The 17196-nt window shown below is 34.2% G+C and overlaps 1 protein-coding gene across 1 annotated transcript in view; it reads right to left on the bottom strand.

The window, feature by feature from the left end:
* Window positions 1–17196, bottom strand: part of THSD7B (thrombospondin type 1 domain containing 7B) — a 1177597-nt gene that overhangs the window by 54097 nt on the left and 1106304 nt on the right. The window contains 3 exon segments of the mRNA XM_053712541.1: window positions 2914–3009; window positions 14277–14450; window positions 16683–16842. Coding sequence (XP_053568516.1) covers window positions 2914–3009; window positions 14277–14450; window positions 16683–16842 — 430 coding nt within the window.

Raw genomic sequence — 17196 nt, 5'->3', positions numbered from 1 at the left:
TATTTGATCGCATTTGGTGGTAAAATGGTGACATGAAATACACAAAAATGGGCCTAGAGCAATACTTTGGGTTGTATGCTACACTACACTAAAGCTAAAATTAACCCTACAAGCTCCCTATTTAACCCCTTCACTGCTGGGCATAATACACATGTGGTGCGCAGCGGCACTTAGCGGCCTTCTATTTACCAAAAAGCAACACCAAATCCATATAAGTCTGCTATTTCTGAACAAAGGGGATCCCAGAGAAGCATTTACAACCATTTATGCCATAATTGCATAAGTTGTTTGTAAATAATTTCAGTGAGAAACTTTGTGTAAAAGTTAGTGAGAAAGTGAACATTTTTTTTTTATTTGGTTGTCTACTAAAAATATATATATACACACACATGTCAACGGGTATTCAGGGATTCCTGACAGATATCAGTGTTCCAATGTAACTCTGGCTAATTTTGAAAAAAAAAATGGTTTGGAAATAGCAAAGTGCTACTTGTATTTATTGCCCTATAACTTGCAAAAAAAGCAAAGAACATGTTAACATTGGGTATTTTCTAAGCTCAGGACAAAATTTATAAACTATTTGGCATTGGTTTTTTTTGGTGGCTTTAGACGTGTAACAGATTTTTGGGGTCAAAGTTAGAAAAAGTGTGTTTTTTTAAATTTTTTGAGATATAATGAAAATAATAGTATCTTTAGAAAGTCCATTTAATGGTGAAAAAAATGATATATAATATGTGTGGGTACAGTAAATGAGTAAGAGGAAAATTACAGCTAAATACAAACACAGCAGAAATGTAAAAATAGCCCTGGTCCTTAAGGGAAAGAAAATGAAAAATGGCTTTGTCCTTAAGGGATTAAGGAATATACTATATATATACATTTTTATATATATATATATACAGGGAGTGCAGAATTATTAGGCAAGTTGTATTTTTGAGGATTAATTTTATTATTGAACAACAACCATGTTCTCAATGAACCCAAAAAACTCATTAATATCAAAGCTGAATAGTTTTGGAAGTAGTTTTTAGTTTGTTTTTAGTTATAGCTATTTTAGGGGGATATCTGTGTGTGCAGGTGACTATTACTGTGCATAATTATTAGGCAACTTAACAAAAAACAAATATATACCCATTTCAATTATTTATTTTACCAGTGAAACCAATATAACATCTCAGCATTCACAAATATACATTTTTGACATTCAAAAACAAAACAAAAACAAATCAGTGACCAATATAGCCACCTTTCTTTGCAAGGACACTCAAAAGCCTGCCATCCATGGATTCTGTCAGTGTTTTGATCTGTTCACCATCAACATTGCGTGCAGCAGCAACCACAGCCTCCCAGACACTGTTCAGAGAGGTGTACTGTTTTCCCTCCTTGTAAATCTCACATTTGATGATGGACCACAGGTTCTCAATGGGGTTCAGATCAGGTGAACAAGGAGGCCATGTCATTAGATTTTCTTCTTTTATACCCTTTCTTGCCAGCCACGCTGTGGAGTACTTGGACGCGTGTGATGGAGCATTGTCCTGCATGAAAATCATGTTTTTCTTGAAGGATGCAGACTTCTTCCTGTACCACTGCTTGAAGAAGGTGTCTTCCAGAAACTGGCAGTAGGACTGGGAGTTGAGCTTGACTCCATCCTCAACCCGAAAAGGGCCCACAAGCTCATCTTTGATGATACCAGCCCAAACCAGTACTCCACCTCCACCTTGCTGACGTCTGAGTCGGACTGGAGCTCTCTGCCCTTTACCAATCCAGCCACGGGCCCATCCATCTGGCCCATCAAGACTCACTCTCATTTCATCAGTCCATAAAACCTTAGAAAAATCAGTCTTGAGATATTTCTTGGCCCAGTCTTGACGTTTCAGCTTGTGTGTCTTGTTCAGTGGTGGTCGTCTTTCAGCCTTTCTTACCTTGGCCATGTCTCTGAGTATTGCACACCTTGTGCTTTTGGGCACTCCAGTGATGTTGCAGCTCTGAAATATGGCCAAACTGGTGGCAAATGGCATCTTGGCAGCTGCACGCTTGACTTTTCTCAGTTCATGGGCAGTTATTTTGCGCCTTGGTTTTTCCACACGCTTCTTGCAACCCTGTTGACTATTTTGAATGAAACGCTTGATTGTTCGATGATCACGCTTCAGAAGCTTTGCAATTTTAAGAGTGCTGCATCCCTCTGCAAGATATCTCACTATTTTTGACTTTTCTGAGCCTGTCAAGTCCTTCTTTTGACCCATTTTGCCAAAGGAAAGGAAGTTGCCTAATAATTATGCACACCTGATATAGGGTATTGATGTCATTAGACCACACCCCTTCTCATTACAGAGATGCACATCACCTAATATGCTTAATTGGTAGTAGGCTTTCGAGCCTATACAGCTTGGAGTAAGACAACATGCATAAAGAGGATGATGTGGTCAAAATACTAATTTGCCTAATAATTCTGCACTCCCTGTATATATATATATATATATATATATATATATATATATATATATATATATATATATATATATATATATGCCCATGTATTAAGCAAAGATCAGTTTTGTGTGCAAGCTTAGATTTTCTGAAGCTTAGCACATGGAAAGCAAACTGAAAAGCTTCACAAAAATAGATCTGTCTCACTATAGTATGGGCACCTTTGGAATACAGTATCTAGCTTTGGTTGTCAATTACTATAAACCAAGGTAAGATGTCTACATTGCTGTGCACATCTCAGAACTGCACATAAGAGATGACAAAAATGATAGTGTTAAAATAGTCTAAACGTTTCCTCATTAAAAGCAGTGATCTCATTAGGAATAAATCTCCTGTCTCAGTTGTCCCATTGCACACATCCAAAAGCCAGAGGGAAGAAATAAATGATACATCCCTTTTAATACTAAAAAGTGTTTATTGCTATACCTGTAACATTTATTCCATCTGAACGCTGACACCAAACAATACGCTTGTTATCTCGCCACGGGCTTGCTTTCCATGTATAGCTGAAACATTTTCCACCTATGAGTAAACATATTTTGTACTTTAAAAATAGTTGGTCTCTGATTTTGGTTATGTGCTAAAATAAGAAAACAGAGTAATTATTTATTCACATAAAGTTATATGTTTTCTTGCATATGTCAGAACAATATGTCACATTATTCTAAAAAAATCACTTTGTTCCAGTTTAAAAAGACATGAAAATTTGTTTTGATTATATGCATGTAAAGAGAATATATTGGTTGTGTCAGATGTTTACTTGTAGAATAAACCTACATTTTCCCTTTTTCATCAATAGAGCTAGTAAACATGCCATAATAAGCCAATGGACTTGTTTAACATGCAAACCTGTTTAGCTTAATCCCAATTTTTTTCTTTTGTGATTCAGATAGAGCATGCAATTAGCAACTTTCTAATTTACTCCTATTATCAATTTTTCTTTGTTCTCTTGCTATCTTTATTTGAAAAAGAAGGCATCTAAGCTAAGGAGCCAGACAATTTTTGGGTCAGACCCTGGACAGCATTTGCTTATTGGTGGGTGAATTTATCCACCAATCAACAAAAACAACCCAGGTTGTTCACCAAAAATGGCCCGGCATCTAAACATACATTCTTGCTTTTCAAACTAAAGATACCAAGTGAATGAATACATTTTAATAATTGGAGTGAATTAGAAAGTTGGTTGAAATTGCATGCTCTTTCTGAATCATGAAAGAAACAATTTGGGTTCAGTGTCCCTTTAAATATACATTTAAACTAGAGCACTATTTTTTTTTGGTCAAGCTTTAACTGCACTCAAAGTAAAAATTATTGTATACATTATCTGTATACATGTGTATATGTGTATGTATATGTGCACATACATATTTACACATATAATCACATATATTCACATGTATACTGTATATACAGACATACACATATTTAGACATACAGTTCCTACTGTGGGGATGGTATTTTTAATATAGTAAATCTAAGCTGTTAGTTTTTAATTTTACATAAGAGCAAATACCCTACTGTAAAACTTAGAAGTGATGCAATTACTGAAGATTATACAATTTTTAATAATTTGACACTTAAGTGATATTGCAGAGGGTGTACTCACTTCTTTTATATACTGTATATACATTGGAGACCGTTCCAGTCAAACACCTTGCCATATACCATATCCATTTTAACCCTTTTAAACATTTTTAACAATATTTAAATTATATATTATATTCAAAAGTGTATATATGGTGTAATACTTTATTTTAATGCGTTTTGTAAAAAATTTTTTAACCCTTACACTTACAGCGATTGTCGCACTTACCTTTTTCTGGTAAACGCACTTTACTACAGACTTGAAATATCGTGTGCTATTGTTAGCGTGGTCCAGAGATATTGCGCTTCACAACCCACTCTATCATTAGCAGGCCACTTGTAATCTGTCCCAATGTGTTTAATTGCTGTTTTTATACACCGTTTTGCTTTCAGTTGCAGGTGTAAGTGAATCTGTTCTGCTTTGTGCATTTTTTGTTCATTATTTTTGGCCAATACACCATTAAATGAATGATAACTTTCAAAAGTTCATTAACACAAAACATATACACAGATTACATTTGAAGATATACATAATATATATATATATATATATATATATATATATATATATATATATATATATATATATATATATATATATATATATATATAAATAAAAGCTAATAAAATATTATTGATATGGAGACTAATTATTAACAATGGCTGATGTGCAAGCTGGTTATCTGCTTATATACTGATTCTGTTAATATATACTAAGGTAGGTAATTTATAAGTGAAAATTCTGTGTATTAGAAAAAAGAAACTAACATGTTGTCTCATTGCACCAGGGATGTTATTGAGATAATGTTAGTGTGTGCAGCAGAAAATCAACAAATAGAATACAGCTCTTAAATGGATACTAAACCCATTTTTTATTTCTTTCATGATTCAGATAGAGCATGCAATTATAAGCAACTTTCTAATTTACTCCTATTATCAATTTGTATTTGTTCTCTTGCTATCTTTATTTGAAAAGCAGGAATGTAAGCTTAGGAGCCGACCCCCTTTTTGTTCAGCACCGGAGTAGCACTTGCTGATTGGCAGCTAAATGTAGCTACCAATAAGCAAGCGCAATCCAGGATGTTGAACCTAAAATGGGCTGGTTTTAAAGCTTTACATTCCTGCTTTTCAAATAAAGATAGCAAGAGAATGAAGAAAATGTGATAATAGGAATAAATTAGAAAGCTGCTTAGAATTGCATGCTCTATCTGAATCATGAAATAAAATTTAGTATCCCTTAGTGTATCGCACAGCACTCAACTTCAGTTCTTAAGTGTCCCTCTTTCAGCACAGGCAGTCTACAATGAGTCCCGATCAGCCAATCAGATTATTTTTAAAAGGAACATATATAGTCAAAATTAAGATAGTGCATGTCATTTTAAACCGATTTCCAGTTTACTTCTATAATCAAAATGACTTAATGCTCTTGATATCCTTTATTAAAGAGTTTAGGTAGACCCTGGATTATGCACATGTATCGAGGGCTATATGGCAACAGTCTTTGCAACAATTGTTGGAACAATGCTTTATACTGTTACAAAACTTGCTGCCCACTAGTAGCTCAACAATGTATAACATTATTAAAAAAAACAGTCTTACAATCACTCCTGCTAAATAGTGCTCATAACAGGTGCACACTTCTGAAGCTATCCTGGCATGCTCTTCAATAAAAGATATCAAAAGAACAAAGTAAATTTGACTGTAGAAGCAAATGAAAAAAAATTGTTTAAAACCACATACTCTATTTGAATAATAAAAGTTTAATTTTGGCTATCATGTCCTTTTAAGTATAAAGGTCATAGTCTGTTTGCGCCCTAATAAAGGAACACTATTATTGCAAAATATATTTTTCCTATAGATAAATTACTTATGTGGGATTTTTTTTAGGGGGTTCAATTTTTGTTTTCATAAAGCACCTTTTTGTATTTTTTATTTAAACACATTATGTAATGAAATTGATTGCCACCATTTTGACTGCATAGTTTGCCCAGGCAGGCACAAAATTTCCTGACCACTACCTTAATTCTTAGTATTGAGACACATGGGTTATTCAAGTTGACCAGTAGGTGGTTCTGTTTAGTTTATTTCACGTTCAGTCTTGCCACAAATCGTTATAGCACAATTTTTATTTTTCACATTACATAAAATCCTTAGAAACAAGTGTATTTTACCAAATAAATAAAAACACTGGTTAGAAACCTAACATGTTTATGTAGCCTTAACCTGATGATAAAGGTTTTCATATCAGCTGTCCTTTTATTGCATGCACTAAGGTAATATGTACTGCCTATGGTTTGAATTTGACAAATCTTGCCAAATAGACCTTGATATGGATGCCCCCAAGATATCTTCTAGAAAATTAATTTCAAACGACAAAGTTTTCAATCAATATTTATTATAAAATATTTTTTGATGACAGAGTTCCTTTAAGGATTTGTTTTAAACATCCCTGAGCTAACATTTATGAAAGTGTGAGCGGATATGATACGATGTAGCGTATCATGTCCGCCACAGATCGATAAATGCCGACAGCATACGCTGTCAACATTTATCATTGCACAAGCAGTTCTTGAGAACTGCTTGTGCAATGCCGCCCCCTGCAAATTTGGGCGAATTGGCTACTAGCAGGGGGTGTCAATCAGCCCGATCATATAGGATCGGGCAGATTGATGTCCGCAGCCTCAAAGCAGGCAGACAAGTTATTGAGCACTAAAGGCTCGCGCAGAAACAGGAGCGACAAGCTCCATTAAGAGCTTGATAATTCGGCCTCATTGTCTGTGAGGTTAAGAATGAAACCTAAAACTTTGCTACATATTAATAAATAGCAATCATTTAAATACCTAAAGTGACCCTAAATTCAAAGTTTAATTCTCCCTTAAATGCATACTTTAACAAAAATCTGATTCACCTGTCATTTTTTTTTCTATATTCACTTGCTGCGGGAGAATGCAGCATTAAGCAAGAAAACAGCACTCTAGGGATTTACAGAGATGTTTGCTACACAGCTTACAGTGTTAAAAAGGTTAACCAGATTGTATATAGTTATTTATTTTGCAATCTATGAGCTAGATAACGAGCAGAGCTTAATTTATCGCCCCTGCTTGTGCACTAGCTGCTCTTGGCTTCTGATTTTTGCATGCATCAGATATTGCGAGTATTACAAGTTGAAAGTAAAAGGTTTTCGCTTACGTGCTAACCTGATGCTCGCAAGAAGCCGGTTCCAATATTACAAACGCTTTAACATATTTCCACACAGACTTCAATGGAGCGCAAAAAGTCACTCAAACCCGATTGCATTTTCTCAAGTTCATTAACCCAACATGAAATATTAATATTTCACATTCCAATGTTCTGCACATAGCAGAATATGCTCTATAAAAAAAAGCGAAGGACCAGCGTTTTAGTAATAGAACCTTTAGATACACTAAGAGAAATCCATAGTCACCTTGCTGCTGCCCAATTCTAAAAAGGTCTGATTAAAATGGCCCCAGCCAAAGAAATAACCCTTTCTATATGGAAAAACAAATCGTGAGAAAAGAAAAGAAATAAGCACATAGAAAGAGAATCCACAAATTCCAACCTAAAGCATATAATAGAGTGAACAGAGAGAAAATTATAGTTGTAAATGCATCATCCAATATAGCGTCTTATATATACATTGAAAATATATACATACACATAAGTAATAAATTATAATTAAAAGGTCAAAATTCTAGATAAAAAATAAATAGAACTAAAATGACCAAAATAACAGAAACAGGTGGGAATAGTAACATTCATCCTATTGAGGAAACGGAAAGTTTAAAAAGTCCCGAACTGTTTACTCTGAAAACATATTCGCTTATAACAACATTATGTAATGAAATTGATTGCCGCCATTTTGATTGCATAGTTTGCCCAGACAGGCACAAAATTTCCTGACCACTACCTTAATTCTTAGTATTGAGACACATGGGTTATTCAAGCTGACCAGTAGGTGGTGTTGTTTAGTTTATTTCATGTTCAGTCTTGCCACAAATCGTTATAGCACAATTTTTATTTTTCACATTGCTTAAAATCCTTAGAAACAAGTGTATTTTACCACAGCAGCATTTATTAACCAATGCATCACCTCACCAGTGACTTATTCTGTCTTCTGCCATCAACATTACCCTCTTCACACACCTCACTCCACTGGCACATAACTCTGCAGTCTCTCACACAGCTGCTTCCTGTTATGCTGTGCACCAAACTCCATCCCTCCCTCAGCACTTCTAAAACAGTGGACTTCAGTTACTCAGTTACTAGTACTGCTCCATTTTTTGGCTCTGCTTACACTGATCCTAGAGCTTTCTCTTCACTCCTTTGTGTACCATTTCTGGCAATCAAGTAGTCACTGAAGTACACTTTGCACAACCCAGTCACACACAGCATTTCCTTAAGTAACCCTATAACCGCCAAACAGCTCAAATTATTCATCACATTTTCCATTTTTTTACTTTTTACTGGTTATATTCTCTAACTGAACACATATGATTTCTGCACTTTCTAATAAACCTCATATCACACTGAAATTATTTTTGTCAGCCCTATAGCCACACAAATCATGATATTCCCTTGCCCTGGAGTCTCTCAGAGAGTCATATCTCCACATAAAAAACCCTGTCCCTATGGCCCCACTGTCATCCACAAACTACATAAGACTACTGCTTAGACTTCTGACCCTGTACTTTCTGTTAGTCTTATGCACATAAGAGATCAGATACTATAGCCCTTCAAAGAACCACTGTCACATACCTACATTATGCATCAGAGCAGATACCCTGGCCCTGCACCCCCTCTGAAAACCACATGAAAATAAATAAATCTGAATTTTATATATATATATATATATATATATATATATATATATATATATATATATATATATATATATATACACACTAACATGTTTATGTAGTCTTAACCTGATGATGAAGTTTTTAACATCAGCTGTCCTTTTATTGCATGCACTAAGGCAGGGTTCTTCAAACTTTTTTCCCCAATACCCAGTGCCATGATACCACATACCTTCACGACCCTATTTTTATGCTTAGTCTGATATTTTGTGAAGTAATATACAACAAGATAGCTGCAATTTTTGGCAAAGTGACTAAAATGTGTGCATACTTTATTCCTGATTGTAGCCAAAGACTTGAAAGTATTGTAAACTACTCTCATACAACAATCACACCACATGCTCTCATACAACAAACACACACACCACACACACACACACTCATACAATGCACACACACTTATACAACACACACTCTCAAACACACACACACACCTCAACACTCTCATACAACTATCACACCACACACTCATACAACACACACCACATGCCCTCATAGAACACACACACTCTCATAGAACACACACCACACACACACACACTCATGCAACAAACACATGGCACATACTTATACAACACACCAAACACACACTCTCATACAACACAAACACACACACACGCACCACACACACACACTTATACAACATACACACACACACACTTATACAACATACACACACACTTATACAACATACACACGCACACACACCACACACACACACTTATACACCATACACACACTTATTCAACATACACACACACACACCACACACACACACTTATACAACATACACACACACTTATACAACATACACGCACACACACCACACACACACTTATACAACATACACACACACACACCACACACACACACTTATACAACATACACACACACTTATACAACATACACACACACACACACCACACACACACTTATACAACATACACACACACTCTCATACAACACACCACACTCTCATACAACACACGCACTCTCATATAACACACACCACACATTCATATAAAACCCACATAACGCACACTCTCCTACAACACACACTCAAGTTGCGACCCAGTAAACATGGTGTTGCGACCCAGTAATGGGTCCCGACCCGTGGTTTAAAGAACCCTGCACTAAGGTAATATGTACTGCCTATGGTTTGAATTTGACAAATCTTGCCAAATAGACCTAGAAATGGATGCCCCCAAGATATCTTCTAGAAAATTAATTTTAAACGACAAAGTTTTCAATCAATATTTATTACAAAATAATATTCCTTTAAGGATTTGTGTTAAACATCCCTGAACTAACATTTAGGGGCCGATTTATGAAAGTGAGCGGACATGATACATACAGTGTAGTGTATCATGTCCGCCGCAGATCGATAAATGCCGACAGCATACGTTGTCAACGTTTATCATTGCACAAGCAGTTCTTGTGAACTGCTTGTGCAATGCCGCCCCCTGCAGATTTGTGGCAAATCGCCACTAGCAGGGGGTGTCAATCAGCCCGACCGTATAGGATTGGGCGGATTGATGTCCGCAGCCTCAGAGCAGGCAGACAAGTTATGCAGCAGCAGTCTTTAGACCGCTGCTTCATAACTGCTGTTTCCAGCGCGGAAACAGGGGCATCAAGCTCCATTAAGAGCTTGATAATTCGGCCTCATTGTCTGTGAGGTTGAGAATGAAACCTAAAACTGTGCTACATATTAATGAATAGCAATCATTTAAATACCTAAAGTGACCCTAAATTCAAAGTTTAATTCTCCTTTAAATGCATACTTTAAAAAAAATCTGATTCACCTGTCAATTTTTTTTCTATATTCCCTTGCTGCGGGAGAATGCAGCATTAAGCAAGAAAACAGCACTCTAGGGATTTACAGAGATGTTTGCTACACAGCTTACAGTGTTAAAAAGGTTAACCAGATTGTATATAGTTATTTATTTTGCAATCTATGAGCTAGATAATGAGTGGAGCTTTATTTATCGCCCCTGCTTGTGCACTAACTGCTCGTGGCTTCTGATTTTTGCATGCATCAGATATTGCGAGTATTACAAGTTGAAAGTAAAAGGTTTTCGCTTGCGTGCTAACCTGATGTTCGCAAGAAGCCGGTTCCAATATTACAAACGCTTTAACATATTTCCAACACAGACTTCAATGGAGCGCAAAAAGTCACTCAAACCCGATTGCATTTTCTCAAGTGCATTAACCCAACATGAAATATTAATATATCACATTCCAATGTTCTGCACATAGCAGAATATGCTCTATGTAGTGATATATATGTTATTGGAGTATGGAGATTAACACACTTTATCGTCTTATTGATACCTCATACCAAATTGAGGTTAATGAGTGTAAACAGGTTTTACTATAGCGTGTATAAATAAATATTTTTTGCAACTTTTTACATACAATGTTGCACTAGTGTGTTTCCTCTTTTATTTTCCTCAGGCTACTGACACATGTAAAGGGGAGCCTACCATATCCAGGGAGGACCGAAACAAGATCACCGGAGATACGACAACTGAGAGTTTGTCCATATCTTTTGCGGCACTTACCTCACCAGATTGAGTTTGTTTGATGTAAGTAGGATATTTGTAAGGGATTGTATTGTTATAAGCAAATATGTTTTCAGAGTAAACAGTTCGGGACTTTTTGAACTTTCCGTTTCTTCAAGTGGATGTTACTATTCCCACCTGTTTCTGCTGAGTGTTATTTTGGTCATTTTAGTTCTATTTATTTTTGCATTAGAATTTTAACCTTTTAATTATAATTTATTACGTATGTGTATGTATATATTTTCAATGTATATATAAGACATTCATCACATATCGCTATATTGGATGATGCATTAACAAATATAATTTTCTCTCTGCTCACTCCATTATATGCTTTAGGTTGGAATTTGTGGATTCTCTTTGTATGCGCTTATTTCTTTTCTATATATATCCATTTTTTCACAGTTGTTTGATTGCGAGCCTGCATTGTGTGGCTGTTTAGGGACCCAGGTTTATTTGGAAGAAACCTTGACGAGGTACCTGGGCTTTTCCCATTTGGCCAGATGCGGTAACTAATTCTTCCATTGCTGCTTTTTATCTTAGTTGAGAGCTTGTGAGTGAGTGCTGGACTTTATCTGTGTGTTTATATTAAAAAATATTATTTTTTGTAATTTTCCTTGTTTGGGCCTTGCACCCAGGCCTGACTGGGGTTAACTGCCTGTGACTCTGGTGACAGTGCAGCTTCCTGAGAGTGCTGGTTTGCACCCAGGGCTGTGCATGTTGCAGGGTCATAGGATGTGTACCCAGTCCAGCCTGAGAGTGCTGACCCTACCCATGTTTTGTGTGTGTGTATATATATATATATATTGGCTTTTTGGTAATATATATATTTATACATATAAATGATTATATATAGGTATAGATATATACAGATATATAAAGGAATATCTAGTAAATCAGTAAATACACATTTAAACACTTTATTAAATATAAATATTGCATACAATTTTTTTACATGTTTTCAGCTACTTGACTGCAAGGGGCTCCAATGCACCTATATAGATGATGTATAAATATGTATTTAGGTGCTTATATGTGTATATATTTTTGGAAATATATATATGCACATATAAATACATATGCAGACACATATATATATACACATATACATACATATACATAAACATACATCTTTAGACATGTCAATGTATGTATCACCATATTAAAGCCCTTTGCAGACATTTTTTTCTTGTTACACCTGAGACCTAATATCAATGAGCCCTTATAACTTTTGATTTCAATTTTTTTATTAGTTTTTATTAAATAGTGTTATTATGAGTCAATGTATTTTTACATGTATTTTAATGTTTTTTGTGCAACTTTTTATTCAAACGTAGCAGTTAACCAGAGGACTTAGGTTATGTTGACCAGATGCATTTTAAATTTAATTGCACTCAAGGGAATGTGTTTACTTTGAAATGGCCGCTTTTTTCTGATTTGTGCAAACAGCTGCAATAAACATAATGCTTGAGTGCAGCTGTTAGCGCACCACTCGTAATCTAGTGTACTATTGTGCTTTGTTATATGTGCACTTAACCTCAAGAGGTAATTATTAAATAAAACATAAAGCACATGTGGAATTCCTGCTAAATGGAAATTTATTTTTTAAAGGGACTGGAAACCCCAAAATTTTCTTTCATGATTAAGATGGAGCATACAATTTCAAACAACTTTCCAATTTCCTTCTATTATCAAATTTGCTTCATTCTCTCGTTATCCTTTGCTGACGGAGCAGAATTGCACTACTGGCAGCTATCTGAACACATCTAGTTAGCCAATCACAAGAGTCAAATGTGTGCAGGCACCAATTAGAAGCAGCTCCCACTAGTGTAGGATATGTGCGTATTATTTTTCAACAAGGGATACCAGGAGAGCAAAGCACATTTGAAAATAGAAGTGAATTTATAAGTGTCTTAAAATGACATGCTCTATCTGAATCATGCAAGTTTAATTTTGACTTTCCTATCACTTTAAGCATAGACTTTAGAACCCTGGCCCAGCAACATGGTACAAAGGCATTTCTTAATGGGACACTGTACCCAAAAAAATTCCTTTGTAATTCAGAAAGAACATGCAATTTTAAGCAACTTTCTAATTTACTCATATTATCAATTTTTCTTTGTTCTCTTGCTATCTTTATTTGAAAAAGAAGACTTCTAAGCTTGTTTTGGGTTCAGTACTCTGGACAGCACTTTTTTATTGGTGAATGAATTTATCCACCAATCAGCAAGGACAACCCAGGTTGTTCAGCAAAAATGGGCCGGCATCTAAACTTATATTTTTGCATTTCAAATAAAGATACCAGGAGAATGAAGAAAATTTGATAAAAGGAGTAAATTAGAAAGTTGCTTAAAATGTCATGCTCAATCTGAATTACGAAATAAAAAATTTGGGTACAGTGTCCCTTTAATCATAATCACATGCTCAAGTGGCTTATAAAGATATCTGTCCCTGGGCTGTGAAACAATATACATTTTGCAACAAAATGGCATAATGATATGCTATAAAAACATTTATTTTTCAAGATTATCTTTTCATAATGCAGTTCTTAGTGGAAGATATGTAAAAGGCATACATCCAAAATAACAGTTATGTAGGTACAAGCAAACACTTAAATAGATAACTGAAATGTATGTCATGTGTTATTTAAGTAATGTTCTCCTTTTCAGCAAATCAATGAGTATTCTAAATAAAGTTATAAATGCTAAATAGAAAAATGAAAGAACACAAGTGTACTCTGATATTTTTTAAAAACGTATATACTTGCCTGTACAGGGTCGTGTCTCTATGACCTGCTCTGGACAGCTTTCCTGATTTTCCAGTGACTGGATAATAAAAGTTCTAGATCGTGACTGGCGACCAACTGTTTCAAAGCTTCTCCCGTCAATACAAGACAGCTCACAGGAGCTCCAGTATGACCATTCTGTTAGATGGCAATCACCTAAAGGTCAATGAAATGTAGTTAGGCATGCAAAAATTCTATGATAATTAAAGTGCAGCTTTGTCTTTTTAGTATAATGAAACCTGATGCCATGCTATTTAGAAATGTCACTGGAGATAAAGTATATCAGGATCTGTGTAATGATGCAACTGGGACCTGAATGACTTTCTTGGTCTGATGCAGCTCACTGTACCAAATTTGTATTTTTTAAAATGTCATTTGGGTTCCAATGAATTAAAACTATGAATATTAATATAACAAAATCACACAGTCACCTTGTTCAAACCAAAAGTGTGTTCTTATTCTTTATAGGAGTGTGTCCCCGAAACGTCACTTTTTTTTTCTATTAAAGTACACTTTGGAAAGACCAGTAAGTGCCGTCCTTTATAAGATATATATATATATATATATATATATATATATATATATATATATATATATATATATATATATATATATATATATTAAGATGAAAAAACGGAGGTATGCAGACGACTTTCAACACAAATTGATTTATTATTCCAGATAAAAAATCCATGAATACATGATCATAGAAGGTCACAACAATAGCATTTGCTTGCAGAAAACTCCTGCTGACATGTTTCGCCCATCGGGGTGTAATCATAGCTACAGATAAAACACCTGCTTGCCTATTTAAGGCAGCAGGGGAAACCTGATAGATTAAAACTTAACTAGCAAGGATATGCAATAGGCTAATTATAAACCTTCTATGTTACTTCATAATATGCCTCAAAATATATATATATTATCATGATAAGGGACACAATCCATTCAATTACATATTATGCCCCATACATTTGCCATAGGGACATGATAAGATTACAAAACATGGTTATTTGATCAATAGTAATAGGATGGGGAACTCTCTAAATGGCACTTCCATGTAAAAGTATACTCACTTAGGCATGTATGCATGTGTCTCTAATAACACAAGTTACATATTACATTTTACATATACACACACACACACACACACACACATATATATATATACAGTATATATATATATATATATATATATATATATACACATACATATATAAATATATACTGTACATGCATATAAATATATACACACACATATATACACATATATATATATATATATATATATACACACACATATATATATATACAGTATATATATATATATATATATATACATACATATATAAATATATACTGTACATGCATATAAATATATACACACACATATATATATATATATATATATATATATACATATATATATACATATATATATATATATATATATATATATACATATATATATATATATATATATACACACACATATACACCCGGTGCTCTGCTTAAATGCACATACAGAAAATCCAGGTAATCCCCCCGCCTGGCTCCAGCATTCCAGGGATACCACAAAGCAGGCACAAACACAGGATTTTGCAAAAAACCTTTATGTAACCAAACTGCAAAACAAGGGTCTTGACCCAAACATTTTGGGTCTCGCAGGAGCCTTTCTCAATAGAGGCCATAAAGACATGTCTTCACATATATATCTATATACTGTATATATATCTATATATATCTATCTGTTTTTCTGTCTATCATATAAATACGCACAAAAGCAATAGCTACCTGGGAGACAGGAGTGAATAGAAACAATAGCAAAGTATAAAACACCACACTCATAGGATTTTCAAAATAAAGTTCAATATTTTATTGACATTTGTAGAAGACTTGTTACCTTTCTTCAGAATACTTTGGACTATGCAATTGCATTGATCAAATTTATGGAATTTAAATTTTGTCAATGCAAACAGGACATTAAGTTACATTTTTGTATACAAATTATTTAACTATGTAAACATTTTAAATAGCCATCAATCAAAAATATAATGACTCTTTCATTACTCAGAGCAGTACCCTTAATCATGATTTGTTTATTCTTTAACCAACCCTAATACATTCAGATGTACATTATAGATCATCACCATCACCTGTAATTAATATATATACACACACATTTTATTTTATTTTATTACTATGCATAAAAAAATGTTCCTTAGGTTTTTTTTTTTTCTTTAGATTTCTATTCTTTGTGGTATTAACATCCTATCTATATATGTTTCACTATTTAGTACTATAACTTTTGCATTTTTTTAAACTAAATATTATAAATATAAGTATTATTTTATTTTTGTACAAAATTGGACTGCTAAGAAAATTTACCTGGACAAGGCACGTGACATGGCATTTTTAAATGACTCCCATCTGGATGTATTTCTCCACAAAATTTTGTATCGACTTGAGTCCTTGCATCTGTCAATGTTCCATCATGTACCATACATGTGAGGTTGCAAAACTTGAATCCATCTCCACATTGACCATTCTACAAAGGAAAACTTAGCTTAGAAAAAGTGGTGTAATTTGTAGAATATTCTGTCAGTTTATCATTAAAACTAAGTTTTCAGTATAGAAAGAACTTCTGAAAAAAACCCATCAATCAAAGTATAACAGTAAAAACGAGCATTAGAAAAAAACAAAAAACTAAAAGTCAATATTTATTATAGATTTTCATTAATGTGTTGCAGAGAATGATTGACATCACATTTACATTCTTCTCAGCTTGTGCAGTTTTTCCAACAATAGAAAGTTTGCTTGAGAATAATTTAAGACTGTTCGAGATAGCAGTGATTTAAAGTTAACTTGCATTATATTAGATAAGGGGACATGCTTTTTAAAT

This window comes from Bombina bombina, chromosome 1 (assembly GCF_027579735.1).
Source record: "Bombina bombina isolate aBomBom1 chromosome 1, aBomBom1.pri, whole genome shotgun sequence".
Classification (NCBI taxonomy): domain Eukaryota; kingdom Metazoa; phylum Chordata; class Amphibia; order Anura; family Bombinatoridae; genus Bombina; species Bombina bombina.
This window is presented reverse-complemented; position numbering and strand designations above follow the sequence as displayed.